Source organism: Labrus bergylta, chromosome 24 (assembly GCF_963930695.1).
Source record: "Labrus bergylta chromosome 24, fLabBer1.1, whole genome shotgun sequence".
Lineage (NCBI taxonomy): Eukaryota > Metazoa > Chordata > Actinopteri > Labriformes > Labridae > Labrus > Labrus bergylta.
Genome location: NC_089218.1, coordinates 3450489 through 3477809, shown reverse-complemented (window position 1 = coordinate 3477809; position 27321 = coordinate 3450489). Strand labels below are relative to the sequence as shown.

General features: G+C 42.2%; 4 protein-coding genes across 6 annotated transcripts in view; 2 read left to right on the top strand and 2 right to left on the bottom strand.

Moving 5' to 3' along the window:
• Window positions 1–408, bottom strand: part of LOC109994757 (CLIP-associating protein 1-A) — a 36688-nt gene extending 36280 nt beyond the window's left edge. Inside the window, exon 1 of the mRNA XM_065951899.1 lies at window positions 79–408. The gene's annotated coding sequence lies outside the window, so the exon portion shown is untranslated. The remainder of the gene's footprint in view (window positions 1–78) is intronic.
• A 2073-nt stretch (window positions 409–2481) lies between these two features.
• On the top strand, window positions 2482–8240 carry LOC109994758 (high affinity cGMP-specific 3',5'-cyclic phosphodiesterase 9A-like). Of its 3 annotated transcripts, none has more exons than XM_065952236.1 (15): window positions 2496–2614; window positions 2792–2824; window positions 3155–3304; window positions 4160–4199; window positions 4282–4384; window positions 4693–4835; window positions 5160–5219; window positions 5381–5558; window positions 5658–5780; window positions 5874–5966; window positions 6287–6354; window positions 6441–6543; window positions 6782–6886; window positions 7050–7196; window positions 7302–8238. In XM_065952236.1, the coding sequence occupies exons 4-15, from the start codon at window positions 4168–4170 to the stop codon at window positions 7392–7394; spliced, it is 1248 nt and encodes a 415-aa protein (XP_065808308.1). In that variant the 5' UTR covers window positions 2496–2614; window positions 2792–2824; window positions 3155–3304; window positions 4160–4167; the 3' UTR covers window positions 7395–8238. The 3 variants fall into 3 exon arrangements, with proteins under 3 accessions (XP_065808306.1, XP_065808308.1, XP_065808307.1); XM_065952235.1 differs by having other exon boundaries at window positions 2500–2614; window positions 2792–2899; window positions 7302–8240; XM_065952234.1 differs by lacking the exon at window positions 2792–2824 and having other exon boundaries at window positions 2482–2614; window positions 7302–8239.
• Window positions 8241–8346: 106 nt separating this feature from the next.
• clcn4 (chloride channel, voltage-sensitive 4) lies at window positions 8347–19889 on the bottom strand. Its single transcript, XM_020648247.3, has 12 exons — window positions 19436–19889; window positions 17196–17350; window positions 16933–17032; window positions 16394–16581; window positions 15419–15541; window positions 15124–15330; window positions 14781–14861; window positions 13979–14524; window positions 12782–12968; window positions 12262–12660; window positions 11944–12160; window positions 8347–11088 (listed from the first exon to the last, which is right to left on the bottom strand). The coding sequence occupies exons 1-12, from the start codon at window positions 19449–19451 to the stop codon at window positions 10998–11000; spliced, it is 2310 nt and encodes a 769-aa protein (XP_020503903.2). The 5' UTR covers window positions 19452–19889; the 3' UTR covers window positions 8347–10997.
• Window positions 19890–20039: 150 nt separating this feature from the next.
• Window positions 20040–27207, top strand: ephx2 (epoxide hydrolase 2, cytoplasmic). Its single transcript, XM_020648232.3, has 18 exons — window positions 20040–20260; window positions 21066–21144; window positions 21300–21462; window positions 21672–21862; window positions 22058–22180; window positions 22352–22423; window positions 22519–22614; window positions 23033–23111; window positions 23284–23318; window positions 24156–24182; window positions 24365–24450; window positions 24543–24654; window positions 25288–25362; window positions 25454–25496; window positions 25571–25673; window positions 26125–26194; window positions 26660–26740; window positions 26838–27207. The coding sequence occupies exons 1-18, from the start codon at window positions 20157–20159 to the stop codon at window positions 26982–26984; spliced, it is 1686 nt and encodes a 561-aa protein (XP_020503888.2). The 5' UTR covers window positions 20040–20156; the 3' UTR covers window positions 26985–27207.
• Window positions 27208–27321: the final 114 nt, after the last annotated feature.

Below are 27321 nucleotides of genomic sequence, written 5' to 3'. Positions count from 1 at the left end.
CAAAAAATACAGGTGAGCTAGAGTTAGCCACTTGAGCTAAGTGAGCCCGTTAGGAGGAGAGGCTGTGATAATACTCACCGGTTTAATTAATGCGTTATTAATTCCGTTACCGGTTAGATATTCACTCACCGGATGGACTGAGTCGGTCACTGAAAAAAAAAAAAAGTCCGAAGTGGCGACGCTGCCTCCGGCCACAAACTACCGTTACTTCTTCACACAGCTCCGCATGTCTTTCCTCCTTTTCCTCTCTTTCCTCGCTTTCCTCTCGGTAGTTTAACTACTTAGTGTTTAATACTCGAGGCGTTTCATAGTCTAACACAGACAGCTTGCGATTCACAAGTCATTCATTGGAATTAAAGACGACAAAAATGATAAATCGCCGTAGTAAATCACGTATGTCCCTTGGCAGACGCCGTAGAACCTGCAGTGTTGTTGAAACTCGCAGAACTACGACGCCTGCTGGTGCGCCTGCGCAATAACACCCGCCTCAAAGAGTAGGGCCTGATCATACACTATTTATTTATTTATTTATTTATTTATTTATTTATTTATTTATTTCGAACGATTCAAAAATAGATGAAAATAAATAAACAAATGAAAAAAAATAAAAAATCTGTATAAAAAAAATAAAAAGCCATTTTCAATATAATACACATTTGACTCGTTCGAGAAGGGATAGGAAGAAGCCCAGGCTTGTCAAGTCCTACCCCCCTTTCTTCACCATTAACAAATGCAAAATCCAATAAAATAAACTAAACGGACAATACAAAGAAAATACTCCAATCGAGCTATTAACACTTGCACTGTAGGGCAGGGGTCTCCAACCTTTCTTCATCTGAGAGCTACTTTGAAAAAATGAAAGTGGTCAAGAGCTACTTGCATCAAATCACTTGCATTTATTTACATAGTACACGTCAGGTGATTTAAGCTGCTGTTTGTACACGTGGGAAATTGCAATAAGCCAATGCTTATCAATAATCTTAAATTCAAAGAAAAAAATGTGAATATTTTACACTTATTGTGCCACATAGTAAGCTATGTTGCTGAAAATTCACATCAATGTCCAATAAAACATTACTACTTTACACTTGTTTTTATGGACCAAATACATGAATAGTGGGAAGCGGTGCATTTCCTGTAGTCAGATTTATTTTTATTTTTAACACAGTCAGTCAACCTATAGGTGAGCTACTGAAAACCTGCCCGCGAACTACCTGTAGCTCCCGAGTTACCTGTTGGAGACCCCTGCTGTAGGGCCTGATAAGTAAATGGATCTAAATTGTAAGGTGGCTGGGAAGTGCAAAACAAAAATACAAAGTGAGAAAAACTTTTACAAAGTTTGAGACAAATTTACATTTTGAAAAACATTTTTACATATAACAAAGTAATAAAAAAACAACAACACTTTAACCAGTTCCCAAACAAATTTACAAATTACTTCCGTCACATCGGTATCCTTTAAAAGTTCACAAGAAAAGCAAAACTGATTCATCTGGCTAAAATGAGTTCCACAACACAGGCAAAACATCTTTCTGTAAGCACAAACTCCGCCAAAACAAACAAAATGACAGCTCACTCGATCACTTCCAGGTCATTTCCATCATTTGGTACATTCTCTCTCCGTCAAGATTTACTATTCTGCCCCTTGTAATTTTGCCTCAGCAGGATTTCACATCTTGTAAATTTGTTTTATAAAATGTAAAAGTGTTTTCAAAATGTAAATTTGTTTCACACTTTCTAATTTTGTTTGGCACTTCCCAGCCACTGTAAAATTGAGCTAACAGAGTGGATTAAATCTTGAAATCCTGATCTTCAAGATTAAATGAGGATTCTGAAATTAGATCAAGTAATCTAGTTTTGGTTTGGACTTGGATCAAACCTTCAAAATTTGTCACTCAAAAAAAAAAAAACTGGTTGAAAGTTACTAATTACTAGTTAATAGTTTTTTGTTTACTTGTTCTTTTAATGTAGTTTTTAAACCCAGTTATTTTAATTCAGAATATTTTGGGTGAAGTATTGTACTTTGATGTAGCAAAGCCGTTTTTACCAAGTAAAACAAATAAAAAAGATAAGGCAAAAAGATGAGGTCCAAACTTTCCGTCAACCATGTGAATGTGTCCATCTGATTCTGCTTCATTATTTTATTCAGATCCTCATTAGTTGTCACAAATGCAGCAGCTTCTCTTCCTCTTGTCCACATGCAACACACATACAAAATGTACATCAAATATGACAAACATTCAACCAACATGACTACATAAAAAATACAACATACAAAAAGGGCAAACGGATCAGGGTAATTCAAGTCACTGTGACGGATTAGCTGATCTATGATAGCAGGAGACTGGATTCATAAACATGGATATTCTCCTCCAGTATGAGAGCTTTGGGGTAGGGGAGAGGATGGGTGGGTGAGTGGGTAGGCTCTCTGTCAGCTGCAGGTGGTCCTTTTCAGTTTCCAGGTGTCAGTGTCAAGAGGTCTCATTTTTCCTTACTGAAGCTGGTCAAGTCCCACCTGGTCCGAGGATGACAACAAAAATCATTCATTTTATGGTAAATGGGAGGCTGGAGCATGCAGAGTTTGGAGCCGACAACTCAGCTGCAGACGTCAAAGGTAAGAGAGAGGGGCCGAGCGGGTTTCAATGACGTCATCTCAATTTCAATAAATAAAACTATGTAGCAATTTAGAAGTTGTTAAAAGAGGAATTTAAGTCAGATATTTATGGTAAAGGAGCATGTTTAAGAGACTGTTCTAATAACTCTGAGTGTTCCTGTGGCATCCATCCTGCAGCCTGACGTCCATGTGGGGGTGACAGGTCGTCTGGTGAGAGCTTTCTCCTCTCTGCTCTTCTAATCCTCACTCAGTGATGAACAATGTGCCAACCTCAAAAAACGTCGAGTTGAGTCCTCGAGCTTTAAAGATGACAAAATAACAGAACAAAAAACGGTTTATGTGCACCATAAAAGCATTTTGTTTTTTAATGTTAACTTTAGATAAATCATTCTGTGATTGGTAATAAAAACTCACTGTTGTCCTCCTCTCTCCTCTTGTTTCTGGTCATCGATCTACATCTCACACTCTTATAAAGCCAACAATGCTGAAATCAAACTTCTTTAGTCATGAGCTCACAATCTTTAACCCTCCCCATGACAGATCTGTTCCGGGCTGCGGCGGAGGTGGGGTCTAACCACATCCTGAAGCTGTACGACACAAACGGCAGCGTGGTGAAGATCTCTCCCCGGCTGGAGGCCAACAGCGAGGACTCGTACTACCGACTGGAGGTGGTGGCGTCAGACCTGCAGAGTGAGCGACCTCGTCTGAGACAGCATGACGCTGATTTATAAGAAATGCAGTTTGGGATGAAAAACATCCCTCAAGATCTTCCTTTTTTCAGACCAAAATCGTCTTTTTATAAATTCACACTGATATAAAGTATTTATTGAAGGACCAAGTTCCCAACCTGCAGGATGTGCCCCAGCTCAGACCCAAAGACGGGCACAGAATAAATCAAGTCAGGTGATCTAAAATAGAAAAGAAAGAAGAATATTTTTTAAAAATGTTTCTACTTTTTCACTCTTTTTGTAAAATGCTGCAGGTTTCGAAAATTTCAGGCCCCAAATTTAAAGAATGACAAGTCGAAAAGATTTGTGAATAACAACTTAGCCAGCTCTGCATGGGTCTGTAAACCTTTCTGTGTTCTAACCTCTCTCCATTTTTCAAAAGCATCTCCAATATTGATCCTAGTTTGAGCACGTTTCAGCTCGTGGAGCTTATTAGAAACATGCAGAGGCTTTTTAGGTCGGGTACAATCACTTCTATCTGAACCACTTCTCTTGACCCGCTTCCATCACTGCAACACCTGTTGACCTGATAACTGCTCTCATATCTGGCAAACCGAGGGGCGTCCAAAACAGCTGTGTGGGGGTGCCTTAAAACCGTCTACCTTCTCTGGTCCAAACAAATCCCGATAATTTCTTAACGAGTCAAAGAAGTTCAAGTGTATCTCTTAATAGTCTTTATTTTATTTCCTAATTAGTTAAAAAACGACAGTATTTTCCATTTCTACCTAGCGAGCATGTTGCCTGTCTTCATTCTAAACCTTTCAGATGTATTGACTTCATTTCATAAGTCAATCACATTTGATTTGTTTGTGTGCAGGTGTGGGGATGCCAACAGAGCTGGACGACATAGAGAGCAGGTGAGATACCCTGAGGAGGGGGTTAAATGAAGTGTTTTCTGGGTGAGAGGGGCTCACTGTAGTTTCTTTGTTCCGTCCTCAGGCTGCAACACCTGGAGAGCAAAGTCATGGAAGATGCTGGGAAAACTCCGGACATCATCGATGAGCTGAAGAGCCAAGTGGAGTCTTTTAAGAGGAAGCTGGAGGTGTGTCACTGTAATCCCAAAAATACACTTTACTCCTTCTATCATTGAAACAAAGCCCCCAATACTCACAAAAGGCCCCAAACTATCCATACCTCAATCTATGAGAGTATATCTGCACGCCGCCGAGCTGAGCGACAGCTGCAGAAATGTGTGTTGTGTTGGTGAAGTGGTCGTTATAGAGCTGCAATCTGAAAGGCCCTTTAGAGGATGTTTGGGCTTTTAACTCGCTCCCTGCACATCACACATTGTTTAGATCCTGAAAGGTTTTTCTGACAATAAAGAAGAAGTTTGATTTTCTTTGCCGTCAGAGTGTGCAGCACCTGAACTGGATGGGTCTCTTCAACAAAGACGGCGACCATCAGCGCTCCAAGTTCTCCAAGAAACCCACGACGCCTCATCTGAGCGTGGACCAGGAGCACCAGCAAGTGCGCAAGAATTTCACTAACATGAGGTGACCTCGTCGTCTGGTTTCACTGCGAATGAGTATCATTATTCAGTCAGTTTTGATAATAATCATTTTTATTTTAGGCTCAGATTATTGACAGAAAGGATCCCCTCAGAGATACAGAGACTGACCTTTATGTTCAAAAATCTTCACTCTGTAAAAAAAAGAAGAAGATCTTTCTCTGTAGGGATCCTTTCTGTAACGTCTCACACTTAGAATAACAACCTGAGCCTGAAAGGGACAAACACCACAACAGTAAAAGTAATAATATGCACCTATGGGTCTGAAATAAAGTCTAGAGCAATTTGTGTCCCTTCTGTGTTGCCGTAGCTCACTGCAGGTGACGGAAAAAGTGAGAGAGCATCTGAAAACTCCCAATTTCGACAACTGGTGAGCACAAATACATATAAACACTGTCCCATGCTCACACACCCACCTGTCACAGCTGTGTGTGTGTGTGTGTGTGTGTGTGTGTGTGTGTGTGTGTGTGTGTGTGTGTGTGTGTGTGTGTGTGTGTGTGTGTGTGTGTGTGTGTGTGGTGTTTCTAACAGGCAGTGGGAGGAAGCGGAGATGCTGGTGCTCCTCCAGGTGATGTTCACAGACCTGGACTTCCTGATGGCGTTCCACATTGAGCTGGACGTCCTGCAGAACTTCCTGTTTGAGGTGTACTGTCACTACAACAGCATCCCCTTCCACAACTTCCATCACTGCTTCTGTGTCACTCAGATGGTAGGAGGTTTATCTTCAGAGAGGTGTCAGGTGCAGGGTCACAGTTCATGTTTATTAAAGTGGATTTCGTCTGTTTTTCTTGCTGCTGATCGTCTGCAGATGTACGGCCTGATCTGGCTCACCGACCTCAGGAGTAGATTACCAAGACTTGACCTGTTGATCATGCTGACCTCGGCTCTGTGCCACGACCTCGACCACCCCGGCTACAACAACGTTTTCCAGGTCAGCTGTTTGGAGCGTGAATCCGTTTGTCTCATGATGAAAGTGATTGTTTGGATTTTAATCGTTTTTTTTTTCGCTTTAAAAATCACACAGATCAACGCTCAGACCGACTTAGCTATTCGCTACAATGACATTTCACCTCTGGAAAACCACCACTGTGCTGTCGCCTTCGGCATTCTGGCCAAGGTACAAAGAATAATAAAAGAACAGGGAGCAGCAAAGATTTGTAACAGAACAGTTTTCTCGCTCCCTGCCATATTGTTTACATTCCGATAAGATATCAAGTTTGAGGTCAGTTGATTTAAGAGAGTCTGTCAGGACTTCTGATGTTGATGCTCCTTACACTTTAACACAAGAACATTCTCCATGTTTTGATTAATAACACGGAAAAAGGGATCATGAATCTATTTTCCTTGAGCATGATTTAACTGTTAAACAAAAGTAAACATTCCTAGTTGAGATCAAGAAGTTTGAAACAGATTAAAAAATACTTTATATCGTTGCAGCCGGAGTGCAACATCCTGAAAAACCTGAGCAGTGAGCAGTACAGACTCGTCCGAGGAGGAATGATCAGGTAAGACCAACAGCTTCTGTCACTTTGATGATGATGATGATGATGATGTCGTGTTGCTAATTCTGTTTTATTGTTCATTCCTGTAGGTGCATTCTGGCCACCGACATGGCGAGACACAACGAAATTCTGAACAAGTTTAAATCGATCCAGCCGGCATTCGACTTCAACAACAAGGAGCACAAAGAAGTGGTACAGAAACACACCTTGAAGGTTGTTTCCTGAATAAGTTGAAAGCTGTGTGAGGTTTTAATTGAGCTTATAAAAAAAAGAGTTTTCTACAATGTTTACATTGGACTGCAGTACCCATTTTAAACACTAGGTGTCAGAGTTACATTTCAATCGTTTAAAAATCGTGCTATAAGATGAATCATTTCTGAAGAGTTAAAAACAGTCACACCTGTGATTGTGTGTCTGGTTCTGGTTCCAGCTGATGAAGATCATGGTGAAGGTGAGCGACATCTCCAACGAGGCGAGGCCGATGGCCGTGGCTGAGCAGTGGCTGGACTGTCTGCTGCAGGAGTTCTTCAACCAGGTTTGGAATCTCAGCCTCAGGAGCGACTGCAAACAGCCTGTTAGAATTCACATTTAAGTCGCAACACTTCTCTAAATGTTTACAGGTGGAAATTAGGGTTTACCGCAGAATCGTACAGATATCAAAAAATGTGACAACCTTTGTTCTCGTTTTCGACGTGCAGAGTGACACAGAGAAACTCAAAGGTCTCCCGGTGGCTGCTTTCATGGACCGGGACAAAGTGTCCAAACCGTCCTCTCAGACCAGCTTCATCCGGTTTGTCCTCCTGCCGCTCTTCAGCGAGCTCACCAAGCTGTTCCCCTGTCTGGAGGTAAAACATCACCAGTGCTCTTAAAGAGTCAGAACAGATAAGATTCAATGAAAGCGTCTGAATTCTGACAACCAGAGATTCTTCTGCTGTCGTTTTGTCGTGCAGGAGCATATTCTGGAGCCGGTGCGGCAGGCCCTGGAGTATTACTCCACCTTAGAAAGAGCCGGGAAAGACGAGGAGCTGACAACCAAAGCCTGAGGAAGAAGAGATGGTTCCTCATCATCAGTCCAGTCTGAATGTTTTACGTCTGTGTTGGCTGACAGAGCATGATACTTTATGTTTAAGAGTTTGCTGAGCACGTTCTAATAATTCTAGCACCGATCTGCACGGCTGACACAGGACTAAACACAATCTGTATAGTTCTGCATGTGGTTGCAATTTAAATGTTTTGATTCATATAAGAGAGTCGATGGGGACAATAAGATGTTTGCTTCTCATTGGAACATTTCAACAAGACGATAAATTCATAACGTAGCGTGATATTTAGTAACCGGAGGCTGTTATCAGAGCGTAATCAAACGTTCATCTTCATCTTGTTTATCAGAGCAGGAGGATATTTAAGTAGAACAGAGCCTGACGGATTTTATTTCCTCTGTGCAGGAGAGCTCCAAACACAACAAACACCTTTCTGCTGCCTCCAATACTCACCACATGTGGATTAATACAATTAAATGTTACAAACTATTTCCCCATGATTGATTTTGACAACATGAAAATAAAGAACACAAACAGTTCCCTGACACAACTTTGTGACTGTCATCTTCTGTGAGTTACACTAAATAACCGTTTTTTCAAAGGTTTTCTACAGCGTGTTCATACAAAAATTATCAAACAGCATGCAAATCCAAATCGTTGAGTTCTGGGTGCTGGGCAAAATAAATATATAAAAAGGAAGACTACGTCTACTCACCTGAAGCAGCTCCGATGTACAGTTCATGGAATTCATCACCATGTGACGCTTCGGGCCCCAGCAGTCTGCACCTTCTGGCATCTTTCCCCAGAGCAACTTTACAAATAAAACTTCCACCTTCAGCTGAAAAGAAGAATCTCAGAACACAGATCCAACATTGGTAACCATGACGACAGAAGCCCGTTCGTCTCATTAAAAACATCAATATGACACATGAAAAAAAGCAGCAAAGCCACAACGTTTATGCGCCATGAGGACGAACATTTTAAGGTTTATTTTGTCAACCGCTTCTTTTACAAATTCCAAAAACAAAAAGTGCAAATGTCTCATTTCTGTCCGAGTCATGATTCTCATAAATACTCAGAGTTAATAACAACAGAACAGGGTTCAATGTTAGTGTCAGACAAAATGATATTAAATAAAACATGTTTACAATAAATCTTCAATATGTACAACACCGTGTCGTTCCACATTACATTCTCTTGGCATTTAAAAACACAAACTTGGTAATTTCAACAATATGGTGAGTGTGTTTCATACAAAACCTTCCAGTTTTTATGAACTGTTAGCAGCTAAAATGATTTCTTTTATTACAACAAAAATCACAACACAGCAAAAGAACGCAGGGGTTAAAGACACTGGATGTTCAGTCCACGAGTTTCTCACGGTCTTTCAAAGTGCAGGAAATGATCGGTTTTGTTCTGCAGAAACTTCAGCAACATCTACAACACGGTTTTCCATGATTCCCTTCTTTTATGAGCCGTCTTAAATGAAAGAGGTTTCAGCTTTAATGTCGTCTGCGAAGGTTCTCAGTCATCCAGGTAAGTTTTCAAACTTGATCATGGACTTAGTTAAGATGTTGAAGACGTTTCACCTCTCCTCAGCTCTAAACTAACTGGTGGACGGAGCTGGAAATGTAAGCCTCTGTGGATCATTAGCATGCTCATGATGGGAGAGACCGGTGCAGAGGTTAAACAACCACTACACAAACGCGTGGCACAGCATAGGGGATCCTGGCCAGGGAAGGCCGTTGGTTTGAAAGGGGTGTTGAAGAAGTGCAGCCCACTGCACCCAACTGCAGCCCCAGTCTCACCTTGGAACATGTGACCCCCAACGACCCACAGACGGCCGGGGACAGCTGGACACGCCGCAAAAACTAGGGCAACGATCGCTCACCGACGATTTCCTTGGTGTGTAAGGGCCTTAACTCCGTCTAGCAGTTAATTGAGAACTGAATAAGCCTTTTGGAGGAGGAGAGGTGTCTAATCTAAACATGTTTTAAACTAGTAACAGATATTTCAGCTTCAGTCTGGTTTGAAACACTTTTTAAAACTTTGTTAATACGGTTTTATGGCGATGTGAGAGAAATGTGGTGAAGAGTCCGCCCTCCATCAAACCGCAAGACACGTCTGACGATCAAATTCATCTGGACTTCTGGAGGTCAACGGCGAAACAAAAGACAAATGTTTTCCAAGCTCTGACACAGAAATGAAGCGTCTGCCTCCTGATGATTGTGAGATCGAGACCAAAAAAAAAAAAAAGCTTAGACCACCTCGAATAGAAAGATAATAGCCAGTATGTGCACTTCTAGAGGGAATAACTGATCAGATTGGTCAGAGATGCAGGGAGTCTTTTCACTTCCTGCCTGAGTGAATGTACTGGATGGAGGAGTTTGTGAGGTTTGTGGCAGCACAGTTAACATTTCAACATAAACAAAGAATCTATAATAAATTAAACAAGAAGCTCACAAAGTTTGTTGTCTCGTCTCCTCTCACATTTGAGGCTCTTGGGAACCTTTTGACACACCTTAAATTAACGGGAGCTGTAGTGCTACAGTAAAATAACATAGAGTGTAACAGTTTGTGCCTTCATTTCGAAGTTACAAAAAGATGAATGTTGCCTCTGATGCATAAAAAATAACATTAATATAAATATGGCAGCGACACAACACTAAGAGCAGCAGTCCCAAACTGGCTGACGTTGTTATTCCTCACAGCTGGTCCCATTTTTACAGTTCTGCGTTATCTTTAAAACATTTTTTTTAAATGATAAAGGTACCTTACTATCTGATCAGACATTAAGGAAACATGCTATGTTGAAGTGCTGGCTTCTCTGACAACAATGCAGCAGCCAGTATGTCCTCCTTCTAACTTTAGATTCTGCTCCTGAATGCTCTGGATTTGTTTGGACCAGAGAAGGTAGGCGCTTTTTGGAGAGCTCTACAATGTTTAGAATTTAGACTGCAGTACCCATTTTAAACACTAGGTGTCAGAGTTACATGCTTTCAAACCTACTTTCTTTAGCTGTGAGGCAACATAGTGAAGTCTATTCTGTTCTAGACGATCCGTTTTTTTTGAGTCGTTTCAACTGATGTAACAAACTTCACTGAGACAATTAATTGTTCAAAAATTAACAGGAACAATCAGGTTCCACGTTCTCCAATGTAAAGATCAGTCTGTTTTTAACTTCATATACCTCAGCTTGTCCCTAAACTGTTATTCCTGACATTTTTAGTATCAGATTAATTTTCTTCACTTTGTCAGACTTTGCACAAATACGCTGGTGACGTTTATGTACGGCGAGGTTGCCAACGTATTTGTGCAATCCAGACAGTGTGCAGGTGTTTCTCTGTAATGTGTGATGGGATCATTCCCTGCCTGCGTACCAGATGTGTCGTTCTAAGCTTACATATTAAGTCAAAGCTTTCTGCGGCTGCTTAGATATTCCAGCAGTTACGCAGAGAGGTCGGGGAGCAGAGCTGCTGTGGAGACTGCAGGGAGGGACTTGCCTGTCATGAGCTGAGGAGGAGGGACGTTTCACATGTTGCAGTACAGTAGTGTCGCACTAGTTTCACATATTTACACCGTCAAAATAAAGCTGCTTTTTCCCTCCTAATTGAACATGATGGACTCTGGGTCCTGGTTCATCATCTGGGCCATGTGTCGCAGAACGTCCTTCTTGGTGATGATTCCCAGGAGACGCCTGCACAGACACAGAAACAGAAACAGAAACAAGTTCAGGGGTTTTCAGGTCTTCTCAGATGTTGATGTCGCAGAAGAAAATAAATTACCTTCATTAATGTATAAATGAATAAACGTCCTACCTCTGACAAAGTTAGTCATAAGCTGATCTGAGAAAACTAACAGACAGCGACACTTAATCTGGCTCCCACTTCTCAACTTTTTGCTGTACCTCATACCTTTTCTCACAACTTTAAAAAACAAACAATGATGTCACTCCTTAAAGGTCATAATCAATACATTGTGTACAGCGGTGCAGATGGCCTAGCGGTTAAGTCCTGCCTGCGGTAAGGTCCGACCTGCGGCTCCTTTCCCCGCATGTAATTTCCCTCTCTACCGGATTTCCTACTCTATCCACTGTCCTATCAAATAAAGACAAAAAGTCCAATAATCCCCAAATGAATGTACTCTTTTAAAATGAAGTTAATAATATAACCACCCGAGGGCGCTGTTAAACCTCTAAAGAAAACATCTATCATAACCAGAAAAGCATATTTTTCCAATGCAGCAAATAACGCTCAAGGTCCACATTTACATTTTTTAAACTGTAAAATAATTTCTGTTGAGGGCATCTCTTCAGTTTCTTGTCAGGACTGTTATTTTATTTTTATGCTGCAGTCAGACTAGAACCGGGTCGTCCAAAAGGTCACACAACCCTGACTCTTCTTCACACTGGCTTCCCATCATTTCTAGATTCTTGTTCTTACTTTTACTCTTTTGATTTTGACTATTTAAATCATTTTTGGATTCTTTGTTTGAACTTTTCTTTGGTTCTTGAAATGTCATAGACATTAATGAATAATGAGTCTGTTCTTACCCGCTCCTCGTGACCAGACACTGACGGAGGCCGAGCTTGCGGAAGATGTCGACCACCGTCTCCATGGGCGTGTGGTCGGTGACGGTGAAGGGGGAGAGGTTGAGGATGCGTCGCAGCTTCAGTGGCTGAGGGTTGGTGGCGGGCAGCTGCGGTGCGTCCTCGGTGAAGTACACCACGGAGCTGCTCACCACGCCGTCCTGTTTCTGACGAGCGTTTTCTTAAGACAAGGGGAGACGTTTCATTAATCACCACCCGGTCTGGTTGGAGAATAAAATCACTTTCTGGCTGAGAGGTTAAAAGACAGTTTATTGGACTTACTGATGGCGAGGGTGAGGTCCCGGCGCTGAACGAAGCCGATAAGCCTCTCCGACTCTCTGGACACGACCACCGGGAAGCCGTTATAATCCGTGTCTTTGATCAGTGCCTCCACGTCCTCCACCGTGGTGCTGTCCTGGGTGAGGACCGCCAGAGGGGGGTCGTTCCTGCGGGGCCGCATCACGTCTGTGGCGAGGGTGCGGTGGGTGAACTCGTCCCTGATGTCCAGGTAGGGATAACCGTTGAGCTGGATGTGAGACTCGTAGATTCCCTCCTTCCCGAAGGCGTCCGCCACCCACTTACTGGTGACAGCGGCGGCCATCAAAGGCACAATGTACTCCAAACCGCCGGTGAGCTCGAACATGATGACCACGAGAGAGACGGTCATCCTGGTCACCCCACCTGAAGGGACACAATCACAGAGGACAGTTCAGTTGGAGGTCTAAAAAAATACATTTTCTCATTTATTTGCAAAAATGGTATTGTTATTGTTATTGTGTGTGAAGAAGCTGCGTCCTCTCACCCAGACAGGCGGCCGCTCCCACCATGGCGTACAGTCCGGGAGTGACGCAGTCTGCACCGGGCCGGCACCAGTTCTTAAAGATGATCCAGTCGTGGTGGTGGTACGCCATCTGCTCCACGGCGATCCCCACGATCCGTCCTGCGATAGCTCCGACCGCCATGCTGGGAATGAAGAGACCCGACGGGATCTGGAGAGGAGGCAGGATCGTCACACTTCAGCGAAGGGTTAAATAGTACAAGTTCGTATTTAAAAACCCAACAGCTGATGGAACAAACGACCTCAGGTATCTATTTGATTTCGACCTCCTAACATAAGTGAAGCTCCGCCCTGTCGGCAGAACTCTAAACTCTGCATGCAGGGGGTGCTGAGGGTCTTACTTACTTACTTACTTGCTCTCTGTCCCCAGAGTCAGAACCAAACACGGAGAAGCAGCGTTCAGTTTCTATGCTCCTCATATCTGGAACAAACTCCCAGAAAACTGCAGGTCTGCTGAAACTCTCAGCTCTTTTCAATCCAGGTTGAAGACACACCTGTTTACAGCTGCCTTTAATTAAACAGCTTTAATAAGATTTAAAACCTTTACTCTGCACTGTAATTATAATTTTTTTCTTTTAATTTCTTTACTTTTTTACATTAATTTCATTTTAATTATTTTATTTGAACATATTTTCAGATTTAACAATTTCAGTGATTTTTTAATTTTCTATTTTAATGTTTCTTTTCTTTCCTCTGTCATGATGCTTTTTGAATTGCCTTGTTGTTGAAATGTGCTATAGAAATAAACTTGCCTTGCCTTGCTTGAAAAATATGGCCAAGCTCATTCAAGTCAAAGCCAACTAATATCAAGGATCATTCAGGTTTATTTTCCATCGACACACACACACTAACCTGTTATTGTTTCACAAAACAAATATTGTTTCAAGTGTACAAAAACGTCACTGCTGTCCATCAGATGTTGTCGTCATAAATCATTTTAACCCCCGATGTGGAACTTTTTCCACAAAGGTCTATTGTGATTAAATGATTTTACTGTACTAATCCTTCTGAAGCGGCGAGACGGAAAATATGTTCTGAATAATGAGTTGAAAAAGTGAAGAATAACCATCAGCACTGACGTAAGAAAAACAAAAAACGCGTTTTGAAAAACTCTGTGTTTAAACACTGTTAGGTATTCCCCTTTCTCTTGCTTCTACTGACCTTCATGCCGAAGGTGAAGATGGTGATGACTATCTTGAAGACGAGAGCGAGGGCGAGCTGCCACAAGGCGTTGTAGACTCCGGGTCCTGCCGGGCGGTCTGGGATGTCGTCTACTGGTCGGCTCATGTTGGGGTTATTGATGTAATCACAGAGCTGGGAGGACTCCAGAGCGCCGCAGTCGTTAAAGAGCTCAGAGATGAGCTCGCTGGTGCTGCGGCGAGTGTACGGGTTAGGGTACGCCAGCACGGCCGTGATTCCCGTCACAGCGATGACCTCCAGGACCGGGTACTTCCCCAGCTGGGTGGTCTTCCTCCGCCGGCACCAGGCGATGTTGGCCCGGATGAAGAGGGTCCCCCAGAGGCCGCCGAACACGCCCAGCAGGATGAACGGGACCAGCTCGGCCATGTACCACGGCGTGTGGTACTCCACGTAGAAGAGCACCAGGCGGCTGTTTCCAAACGGGTTGATGGAGCGCAGGGTGAAGGCAGCGACCAGGGCGGCGAAGAACGAACGCCATAGAGTCTTCAGAGGGAAGTAGTAACTGACCTGCAGGAGAGAGGAAGGAAGCTTCAACAAACAGCTGGACGGAGACAGAGAAACACGGCGGCAGCAACACGATTGGTCGACAGACGGCGCCCAAACTTTTCAAGAATTCATCAATATCTTAAAAAGATTGATTACATATCCCGTCGTGCTTGATGATGCAAGAGGAGATTCTTGTTGCATGTTTCCTCTGTAAATAACAACATTTATCTTTTAATTTAAAGGTCAGCATTTGGTGCGAGTAGGATTGTTAACTAACCTCTTCCAGGCTGAACAGAACTCCTCCGATGGGCGCTCCGAAGGCCACCGACACTCCAGCCGCCGCTGCAGCAGACAACACCTGAAGAGCAGAGATCAGCGATGGATCAAAACCTCCTCGACTCTCACTAAGGCTTCATAACCTCTATGTTTTATTACAGGACATGTTTCAGCGTTACTCTGTGTTGTTCTGCTAACTAAGGTCAGCAATAAAAACCTGACTGAATTAAAAATAACAACATGACAAAAAGCTTCTGATGATCCGCTTCTTCTTCTTCTTCTTCTGGTGTTTTCTGTGTTATTCACTTTTTACAAACAGCTGATCAGCGCCACCAGCAGCGTACCTCTCTGCGCTTGCCCTCGTTCTTGCTGTACTTTGAGAAGAGGCTGCAGAAGAGGTTTCCACAGCAGCAGGCCACGTGGACCAGAGGGCCCTCCTTCCCCAGACTGAGACCCGACGACACCGCCAGAACCAGGGTGACCGTCTTTATCAGCAGGGTCCACTTCCCCAGGTAACCCCGGATGATGAAGCCGCTGAGGATTGTCTTGATCTGCACGGACATAAAAAACATGTATGTGTGCTGGGTAGACAGGGCTGTGTTCATGTTGTACTGGGTTTAAAAAAACATTTTGTGTTACCTCGGGGATTCCTGAGCCGCAGGCATACGGAGCGAACACTCGCACCAGAGACACAGCCAGGAAGGAAAACAGCAGAGCCCACAGAATGTACAGGAAGTAGTTCAGCACGTATGCTCCAGCTCCCTGAAAAAACAAACAACAGAAAACATTTATTTGTGATTATTGTCAGTGATCCATCCTTTCTTCTTCTCCTCTGACCTCTTCACACCGGTGCTTACTGTTGCTAGGTTACAAAAGTTAACTTCTACTTCCCTCAGTCTGTTTTCGAAAAGCTCTCCGACTGTGTGCTTAATATTTGCTTTTATTTTAGGAAATCATGCTTATACTGTAAATGAATCGTGTCCTGGCTTCAGCCGCAGCTCCCGACCTGAAATTGTTCCCTCAAAGAGACGTGTCAGTTTAGTTTCTCCTCCTTCCGCCGTTGTTGCTGACAAAGCTGATGTCAGAAGTCCCACCCCTTCTTGTTTCTGATTGGTTGCTAAAAGGGAGAAGCGTTGCTGCTGTGTTACAAAGTTGAACTCTTTTGCCCGCAACCTTCCCGATGTTACAGTTTAAATGAGTGTTGATGATTTTTCATTTATTTTTATGGTCTTGACTCGGGCTCGCCCTGCCTCGGTCTCGGAGCACTCTGGTCTCGGTTACTGTGGTCCTGACTACAACACTCGGCTGTATGTGTTATGCACTTAACTGCATGAGTTTTGTATTAGAGATGGGCGCTGCCAGAGCAAAAAAAAAACAGATTATGGCTCCTCAGTAGGATCCCTGCTTTAAAGCAATATAATTCTGCACCAATAAAAGATGCACCAAACTAGTGAACCAGCCTGTCTCTTGATGCTCCCTAACGGTTATATTATCCTCATTGAATGGCGTTATTTAAAACAACATGACTACCTTTATTTAGTGTGTAAAACTTGTTTAACTGAAACACCTAATTTGATAACTTTTCCATTAAATTCATCGTGACTCAGGTCTGACCTCAGCATGGCCGGTCATCAGCTCAGCCCACTTCTGCCACTGCGGACACTTGTCTCTGTCGTCGAACGTGGTCTCGTTGGACGTCCAGCAGCACTGCTCGTGGCTGTACCAGAAGGCCGACAGACACACGCCTTCCTTCAGGTCCGTCATCCAGTCCACCGCCAGGTCGATGACTCCGGCCAGCGTACCTGCAGAGCACACAGAGCACATCGGGACGGCCCCAGGTAAGAGCCAGTTTACTCGTATTACAGCACTAACTACAAACAACGGGTGTGTTTTCATCTCTGTATGATCGAGTAAAAGATTACATTTCAAGTTTAAAGGGAAACACAACAAAACATGAGACACATTAAAACAATTTAATCACCCTCATTTGGATTATCGATTGCATCAAAAAGTACCAAATTTAGATCAGAGATGATCAGTGTTTCTGCTGATTCTACAGTTTGATTATCAGCTGAGAGAGATGGTTTATTCGCTGCTGAGACACAGTGAGGAAGTTCTGTCAGTTCAGGTAGCGGTACATTATATCATCAAACCTGAGAGGAGTCCAATGAGAAGCATCACCACCCATCCTGACCAGGCGTCCAGCAGGCTTTTGAACAGCTCCCAGAAGGACTCTTTACTCTTACTGGTGATCTGATATAGAGACAGCAGGAGGGAATAAATGTTCATCAGATACTAAACGGTTTCAGGTTTCCAGCACGGAGAGAACATTGTGCTCAACCAAGGCCAATGCTCACGAGGAAGCATCAGATAACTTAATACGACACACAGATATGGAAGGAAAAGCTGGTCAAACCTTGCGGTGGCGGTCTGTGTCTCGGGATTTCTCCCTCAGCCAGTCGATGGTGTGGAAGTCTTCGTATGTGCCCACGTCAGGAAAAGGCTCGTCCAAGAAATCCATCAGGTTCCCAGCGCCGTTCATCTCCTCTGTGGGCGTGGCACTGCTGACATCTGGAAGAGGGGAGCGCGATAACCTTACCGACTAATTCTTTTGATTTATTTACTGTAAATAAATGACGCTGTGAAGGAAAAGACAACGAACAAAGTTTTTCCAACTAAATGACTCTCAATGTTTGTGTTTTTCCCTTCGACATCACTGGCTTCTGTGGCATCACGTGTGGTTTGCTCTGTACAACAGATGCTGCTCCAGAGTTTGTTTACAAAGACACCTCCATCTCTCCGAGAGTTTCACAAGAATCATACTTGTGAGAATCATACTTTTTTTACCTACTGCAACTGCACTTTATAACGACTCCCCTTTAAGTAAGGACAGAAGACATTTTAAATTTTAAACTTTAGCCTGAGCTGCATATATCAAACTGTATATTTGCACACTTGACTGCTTTTTTATAATAATTCTTTATTTATCTATCATGCTATGCACTGGCAGAGCTACAGTATTTTGTACTGTTATCTATGAGTAACAGCTACTTATGCACATGGACCATCCATACCACTTCTTTATCCTGGCTATGTGGGCTCATGTTTTTTTGTATGGGTGGGACATGTACGTATATATGTGTTGTGTGTTTGTGTATGTATATATGTGTTGTGTTGTGTGTTTGTATATATGTGTTGTGTGTTTGTGTATGTATATATGTGTTGTGTTGTGTGTATGTATATATGTGTTTGTATGTATATATGTGTTTGTATGTATATATGTGTTGTGTGTTTGTGTGTGTATATATGTGTTGTGTGTTTGTGTATGTATGTATGTGTTGTGTGTTTGTGTATGTATGTGTTGTGTTGTGTGTTTGTGTATGTATATATGTGTTTGTATGTATATATGTGTTGTGTGTTTGTGTATGTATATATGTGTTGTGTGTTTGTGTATGTATGTATGTGTTGTGTGTTTGTGTATGTATGTGTTGTGTTGTGTGTTTGTGTATGTATATATGTGTTGTGTGTTTGTATATATGTGTTGTGTGTTTGTGTATGTATATATGTGTTGTGTGTTTGTATATATGTGTTGTGTGTTTGTGTATGTATATATGTGTTGTGTGTTTGTGTATGTATGTATGTGTTGTGTTGTGTGTTTGTGTATGTATATATGTGTTGTGTGTTTGTATATATGTGTTGTGTTGTGTGTTTGTATATGTGTTGTGTTGTGTTGTGTGTTTGTTTGTATGTGTTGTGTTGTGTGTATATATGTGTTGTGTTGTGTGTTTGTTTGTATGTGTTGTGTGTTTGTCTATATGTGTTGTGTTGTGTGTTTGTATATGTGTTGTGTTGTGTTGTGTGTTTGTTTGTATGTGTTGTGTTGTGTGTATATATGTGTTGTGTTGTGTGTTTGTATATATGTGTTGTGTTGTGTGTTTGTTTGTATGTGTTGTGTTGTGTTGTGTGTTTGTTTGTATGTGTTGTGTGTTTGTCTATATGTGTTGTGTTGTGTGTGTATATATGTGTAGTGCTGTGTGTTTGTATGCTGGCTGCTGGAACACCTAAATGTCCCTGCTGGGATGAATAAAGTTTATCTTAAAGTTTATCTTATCTTATATCTTAGTGACATTTGTATTTTGGTGATGAAGTACCAAAGCTTTTAAAAATTACATCCACGTCCTCTGACAGGTGCATTTTAAAAAATGACAGTTAAATCCTCCACACTGTCTAAACTGCATCAGTAGGCTGCCAACATTTATTCCTGTCAACATATTTATGCAATTTAGAGAGTGGAGGAATTAACTTGCATTTTTTAAATCAAGAAAATACTCAACGCTCAGTGATTTTCTACTTGTATCGACCCTTCAATAAACAGTATTATGATGATGGGAGTATTTTAAACTGGAGTCTTTGCACACAGTGAGGAAAAAGGGATTAATATTGGTTTTAACATCTGCTGAGTCTCTAACAAACGTGTTTCTCTTTCTTTCGTGTTCACTTGAGCTGACAGTCTCTGAATACATTCACACACAGCGGCTGAAGGGGTGAAATCCTGCAGGGAGGACTTCATGTACCTGCACTGTCCGTTAGCAGCTAAACAGCATAAACAGCATCGTCTCCTGCTAACTAGGATAGCTCCATAGAGTCGTCATTTACCTTCTGCAGCCTCCATGGTTACAGTCCGTCCCAACAACTGTGCACGAAAAATGTTTATAACAAAATAATTAATTATTAAATGTCGACTGCGTTATGCATTTCAGCTTTCATAAAAGTGATACGAGTCGTCTAATATCGAGAAATCAACAAGACAGCGTTAGAGACGCATTCCCACAATGCTCCTGTTTATTCTGACAGTCTCGCGATACATCATGAAGATCACGTTCAGTCAAAGATCGTCTATTTTAGACAGATGACATTGTAAATTAACTTTTTAAACTCGTTTCCGGGCAATTTTCGCCAAATTCCGAATTTAAATGTCAAATTTAAATACAGACACGAGGATGGAAAATAATTAAAAGACAACCTGGACAGTTTCATAGGGAAGGACTGGTTTGTATTTTTTTGCAATTTCCCCATTTTCTGTTTTTTTATTTAGTTTTAAATAGTGGAGAAATCCTTCTACCATGTCGTAAAATAGTCCTGAACAATGTTCATATTCATAGAAACAAATAACAAAGGAATCAGCCTACTTGACTCCGATTCTGATATAACGTGTATAATGAACCCTGCCGCACCATGCAGGTTGAGTGGGTGGATCTGCACTGGCAGTTCATTCGAGGGCAAAGTTTTCACTCATTCACAACTCAGCAGAGAGACCTCAGTCCTGCAGGAGAACAGAAGCAGAAAAGTGAAATCTGTGAACTGAGCCTCGGAAGAGATGGCTGAGAAGAAAGCTATCCTGTTCAACTTCTGGGGAGTTACAGTTTCTACCAGACACCATGCTGTTTTCAACAAGTTGGACGAGTTGCATAACCTGCCAGGGTAAGGAAGTGTCACATAATCTATGCACTGTAAAACAAATCTTTTTTGATTTGCCATCCAGGTCACATTGAAAGTATTATTTTCCTCCAACATGTTGTGTATTCTACATTAAAACATGCACAAGAAGTCCTTCAGAAAGTCTTGAATTTGTATCTGTGGCAGTTCGTCTCTTAAATTGAACCAAACTACTTTAGAAACTTCTTGTGTAGTTTTCATGTTATCTTTTTGTGTTCACAGTTAGGAAGCCTTTTTGCAACATTTACATTTTAACCCTTTTAAGATTTATTTTTGTCTCTTGGAAGTGAGGAGTCCAAAGTATTCCAAGAATGAAGACATGTGTTTTGTAATCAAAGCACACTCTGTGGAGTAGGTCAGGAGTCATCCTTTTGTCACTCTGCTTATCATGCTGAACTTGTGCACACTTCTTGCTGGTTGGAGTGAAAGGATTGTTTGTCCTCTGTTCAGTTAGTGTGTTGGATTTATACTTACAATCTTAAACACCAAAGTCTCACATCAACACTAAATTGAGGCAGCAGTTTACAATAAAAATCTGTAGTTTGTGGGGTAAAGGTAGAGATTTTATGAATGCAGTCTGTTGTGTTTGAAGGGAGTGATGGGACGCCCTTTTCTGCTTCTAAAAAAATCATTTCCTTTTTAGCTTAAAGGTCTGCAGGGATTCTATCTGTAACGTAAGCCTGTCAGTGGAAAAAACACCAAATGGTGACCCAAGTAGATTCATGTGAATGCATTAGACTTCCTCATGTTGACGTGCTTCTTTTTAAAACTTTACGTCCTGTTGTTTCAGTGGTTTTCTGTCCAGTGTGGCGTCCCTTAAAGGCGGCGCCATGAGCCGGGCAGAGAGAGGGGAGGTAACACTTTCTCAGGTGGGTGAGGTTGAAACAATCTGACATCGATTTACTCCTCGTCTTATTACATTAGAAAATCCTTGGTCATTGTGTGTGTGTGTGTGTGTATGTGTGTGTGTGTGTGTGTGTGTGTGTGTGTGTGTGTGTGTGTGTGTGTGTGTGTGTGTACGTAGATGATGCCCGTGTTGGAGGACGAGTGTATAAAGGAGGCGCAGGTCAGGGGCGTGACTCTGCCGTCTGATTGGTCAGTCAAAGGCCTGCTGGAGGAGCTCAGTGAGGTGATGATGGACGTCCAAGCGGCCGTGCTGAAGACAGCTGTCAGCCTGCGTCGGAGCGGTACACACATCCAAACACTCACACACTTCACATGAACAGCTGGGGGTGGGCAAACGGCGGCCTGTGGGCTAAACGAGGCCTCTCAGCAAACTTTTTTGGTCCCCTGAAGCTAAAACATGAACAAGATTTTTCATAAACCTGCTGAAGATAACAACGTGAATCCTGATAAACTCACAGATAAAGGCATTCTTTTTGATCCCGCCCATCAGGGTTACTGACAGCTGTGCTGGCCAATCACTGGGTGGACGACACCTCAGCTGGAGACCGTCCAGCCCGCCTTCTGTCTCTGCTGGGTGGCCATTTTGACCTGGTCCTACAGTCCTGTCGTACAGGTCACAGGGTCCCCGAGCCTGAGATGTTCAGCGCTGCTCTGCAGCAGCTGGGAGTGACATCACAGCAGGTAGAGGACACCAGAATTTTAAATTCAATACAACACAAGTACAGGGGGGAGTCATTCCCCTCCTATACACGTGTCTCATGAAATAGATTTTAAAGCTTGAGTCTTTTCCACCATTCAAATTACAGAGGTTGTATCGTTTTAAAACATAAAGTTCTGAATAGCATCAAAAAGGACGACCTGTCGGTCTTGTTTCAGGCTCTGTGGTTGGATGCAGAGGAGGAAGGTGTGAGGGCAGCCAAGGCAGCGGGGATGGACGCCATCTTGGTGGAGAACCTGGAAGATGCTCTGGACAAACTGGCCAAGTCAACCAGAGTTCAGGTGTGCATAAAAAACACTGCTCTTCCTTTGCATTCACGTGTTGTCTGCAAAGACGCTGTAATCAGATGCAGCATAAATAGATACAAATATTACTAAATAGGAGCTGCTGTAATCCTCAGAAAGTTACTGTACTAACATGTGCATGTTGTTCCACACTTATATGTGTTTCAGGCAGTGGGAGCAGAGAGTACTCCGCCCTCCTGCAACCCTGAAGAAGTCTCTCATGGATACATCACCATCAGGGTGAAGTTCAGAGATTACATGGAAGTTAAGGCACAATTAAATGTGTTTTGTTGTTGTGATATTAATACTGACTTTTGTGTGTTTGTGTGTGTCAGCCTGGTGTGAGGACTCATTACGTTGAAATGGGCTCGGGCCCGCCTGTTCTGCTGTGTCACGGCTTCCCCGAGAGCTGGTACTCCTGGAGGTACCAGGTAACTTTACAACATGTGAAAAGCAGCATTTCATCAACACTTACATCTGAGAAAACAACAGCGTACTATATCATCTAATCCAATTTAACACTACGTTTGTATAAAACTGTAACTAATGATTATTTCTCTTATTTATTCATGGATTGTCTGGTTTATTAAAAGTTTAAAAAGTGTGAGAAAAGCCCAAAGTGACCTGATATTAATGCATCTAAACTTCTTCATCATTAAAAAAACACTCAAATTATTTACATTTAAAAAAAAAAAAAAAAGATCAAATCTTGAACATCTAAGAAGCTTCAAATTGTTTCAGCTGAACTTGTTTCAACTTTTATGTTCAGTTCAGTCACAGTTTCATGCAGGATCAAACTCACTGTTTTCGCTCTCTCTCTAATTAAAAGTCCTCTCGTGTCTCTGGTAGATCCAAGCCCTGGCAGCAGCGGGGTTCAGGGTGTTGGCTCTGGACATGAAGGGATACGGAGAGTCCACAGCGCCACCTGGTGGGTGCTTCAGAGTACAACCTGGACATATGAACCAAAAATGTTTGAATGCAGGACTCTTTATGATGTATTAAATAACCAAATTAAAAACGTTTACATTTTCTAAAACCTCCTTTTACAACCTCCAGAGCGACCTTCTTCATAAACGATCTTGTTCTTATTTCTTCCGCAGACATCGAGGAATATTCTCAGGAGCAGCTGTGCAAGGTACAAAGTCACCCAAACACTCTTCATATGTCATCAAACATATGTTCGGGTCTGGAATGACAATAACTTTCACCAAAAAAGCTATGAAACAATGATCCAGAAAAAATGGATTTGCATCTCTGCTGATGAGGCTTAAACTAGAGAGAGGAAGGCATTAAGGTGTGAAGTTTGATAGGCTGTAGAAAATTCAATGCAAATGTAAACTGTGAGTCTTTGCATAATCCATCACTGCCACTGATGCCTCTTTGTGTTTTCAGATGCCATAACTGAATCTCTTGACATAGAATAAACAGTTGGAAAAACGAGGACTTCAATAGACATTTGCATGCATGACCGTGACAGTTAAAGAGAGTTCAGCTTAAAACAGCAAACAACACAATGGGTTTCTGTACATAAAATAAGCGCTATAATTTCACAACCTTTTTCTCTAGGACTATGAACAGTTATGATGACTCCTCTGTAAATAATGTCATCAAACATTATTTACAGAGGAAATAATGAAGTACACAAACAGTAGATGCTGAGGAAAATATCGTTTCTGTACATTTTACAAAAACAGTCGGCCATCTTTGACAAGGAAAGCAAACAAATCCCTAATGTTTTTAGGTGAATAGAAGAAGTTTTAATTACACTACATTGGATTATTAACCCTTTAATGAACCACCCAAACACTAAGATATCTTATTAAAGACAGCAGCTGTATTTACACATCTTTATGGATCCTTTTTGGTGTTTTTTATGAAACTTGAGTGACTAAACAAACACTAAAGTCAAAGTAGGACATTAATTGTCACCACCGGATAATATTTAATGCTGTTTTTGTTTATCATTTTACAGGATTTAATCACATTTATGGACAAAATGGTGAGTAAGAACACACTATGACCTCATTAAACTATTCAAAGTGTTTCCATTAATATTGAGACAGAACCTGCACACTGAACATTTGCTGCACACACAAAGGGTTAATCTCACCTTCATGTGTAGCTTTCTGATGCATCAAACAAACAGAAAATGTGAAATATCTTCTCTCTGTTCTCTGCCAGTGCATGCCACAGGTCACCCTGGTGGGTCACGACTGGGGCGGCAGCCTGGTGTGGACCATGGTTCAGTTTTACCCTGAGAGAGTCAGGTGAACACAAACTCAGAGCTTCTTACAGCGACCATACTTTACAGAGAAGTTAAACATGTGTTTGTTTGTTGTGTGTGTGTGTGTGTGTGAAGGGCTGCAGCGTCTCTGAACACTCCTCTGTTTCGTGCCGATGCTACCATTAATTCCATTGAGAAAATTAAGTCGATTCCCATCTTTGACTACCAGGTCTACTTCCAGAAGCCTGTAAGTCCGTCTGCAACATAAACACACGTCAACATGTTGACACGCTGAAGTCAAACAATCATGAGAAGTCGCAAAGCCACCAAAAAAGAAACACAAAAAGACAGAAAAGAGACAGAAAACATCCCAAAGGAGACAAGAATGACAACAAATAGACAAACAAATAGATAACAAAGAGAGACACCCAACATACAAAACAACCCAAAGGAGAGATGAAATGATCCCATAGGTACACACAACAGCCCATAGAGAGGTTAAAATAACACATGCAGACACAAAATGGGTAAAATGAGACACTGATAGATTATGACGACACAAAACAGGAGAAACAAAATGACCCACATTAAGGCACAAATCAATCAATCGAAGCTCAAAACAGCCCAGAGGAGATAAAACTCCATCACAAACGACTCAACAAGATCACAAAGAGACACACACTCAAAGTGAGACGCAGCGAACCAAAGGGGACACAAAACAACCAGAGACAGAAACCCAAAAAATGAGTCACAAACAATGACCTTAAAGACACAAAAGAAGAAAGAGAAGACACAAAGCTGATCCCAAAGAAACACAAAATGACTAAAAGAGACAACCTGCAGAGCTCTCACTGTGTGCTTGTGCTGCTGTGTTTTTCAGGGTCTTGCAGAGGCCGAGCTGGAGAAAGACTTGGAGAGGACGTTCAAGATTTTGTTTATGAGCAGTGCTGAAGTTGTGAGGACACACACACACACACACACATACACAAAAGAAACACTCACTATCTGGTGTGCAGATCATAAATCAATGTTGTGTCTTCTGTCAGGGGAAGGCTCAGAACATCAGCACTGAAGGAGTCTGTGCTCGAGGTGAGGTCGCACACAGAATATTCTTGACAGATAACAAAGAGGAAGTCACATTCTGACTGTCCCGTGTGTCGTAGGCGGTCTGTTTGTGGGTCTGCCTGAGCAGATCCCCCGGAGCTCCATGCTGACGGAGGCCGACCTGCAGTACTACGTCAGCCGGTACAAAGAGCACGGCTTCAGGTCGGAACACTTTTTATCTTTTTTTTTTTTTAAAGGTGCGTTTTATTATTTTATTCAGAGACAGGACAGCAGGACAGTCAGAAAGAAGGGAGAGAGAGAGAGTGGGGAACAAAATGCGGGAAAGGAGCCACAGGTCGAATTTGAACCTGGGCCGACCACGAGGAAGACTACATCCTCTGAACATGGGGTACACGCATTAACCACGAGCTACCAGCGCCATAGCTCATTAAAGGGTTTTTAAGTTTTGGATTTAGCTAAGTATTTATGACATATAATAGCACAAGAAAGACTCTGCAGGAGACTTTCTGTGAGGTCAAGTGTTTGCTTGTCTTTGCTGTTACTTTAGATAAAGCCAAAATAGTATCAGGAAGGAGATTTATTTTGAATATTAAATAACATGAAATAAGTCGCATCGAGTAAATAACCTAAGTCCTTTGTTTTTGTTTCACAGGGGGCCGCTGAATTGGTATCGTAACATAGAGGGGAACCAGAAGTGGATGCTTTCTCGGCCTGCTACAAAGGTTTGTAACAGAGCATGTGTACATCTGAAACAGAGGCTAAATCTCCATGTCCTCCCTCACACACTCACTTTGATGCACGTTCCTGCTCAGTCCGTGGAGGCTCAGGGCTCAGGGGGGGGCAAATCGAGATTCAGCCAGTCTTCCAGTTGAAACGTAGTGGATGTGGCTCACAGGAAATCTTCTGGAGCATTTTCTGGTCTTATTTTAACTGGAAAATTACAAATTAGCCCGAAATATCCTGAAAAAAAAAAAAAGAAGCTCTCCCGGGAAGAAGGTTTCAGAAATGGTTAAACGCTGCGTCACTTGCATGTTTCCCCGGAGCCCCTGCAGGATGATCAGCCGTTGTTCAACTCAAATTCAAACCAGCTGTTCACAAACAAAAGATAAATGTTTGATGTTCTCAGCCGCAGACTAAACTGAGCGTCTGATTCATGAAAGGGGGATTCATACTTGTGTTTGTGTTAGCTGCTGATGCCTACCCTGATGCTGACAACGGGTAAAGACCAGGTTCTGCTGCCCGCCTTCTCCAAAGGGATGGAGGACACGGTGAGTTAATAAAAAGCAGTGGGATGATCCATCTCCATCTCCTGAGTCTATTGACCTTTATGGGACATGAATCTGACCCCTGTGTTTGTGATCGTAGTTCCCTAACCTGAGCAGAGGACACATCGAGGAGTGCGGACACTGGACTCAGGTGGAAAGGCCAGCGGAGACAAACAGGATCCTGATTAAGTGGCTGAAAGAAGCACACGAGAAGGCTGCAGGTGCAAACGTGAATCTCAAGCTGTGAGCGAGGAAGAACCCTAAAAAAGATGGAATAATAGTACAAATAATATGACTCAGTGAAATAATGTGATTTTAAGATTAATCCAAAGCAGTTTTGATTAATTTAGAGTGAACATAATGTTTCAATTAATGCCTAATGTCAAGCTTTTCTTTGTTGCATATCATCATGAACTCATTATCTACACTGTATTGGCCTGTTGATGGAATAAAACATGACATCTAAAGGAGTTGTTACCTCAAATATTCAAACTTTCTGACACGGTTACCCGACAGAATAATCAAGACAGAAACATTAAACTTACAGGTAATCAAAAGTTAAAAGACGGATTTGACGGCCTGTA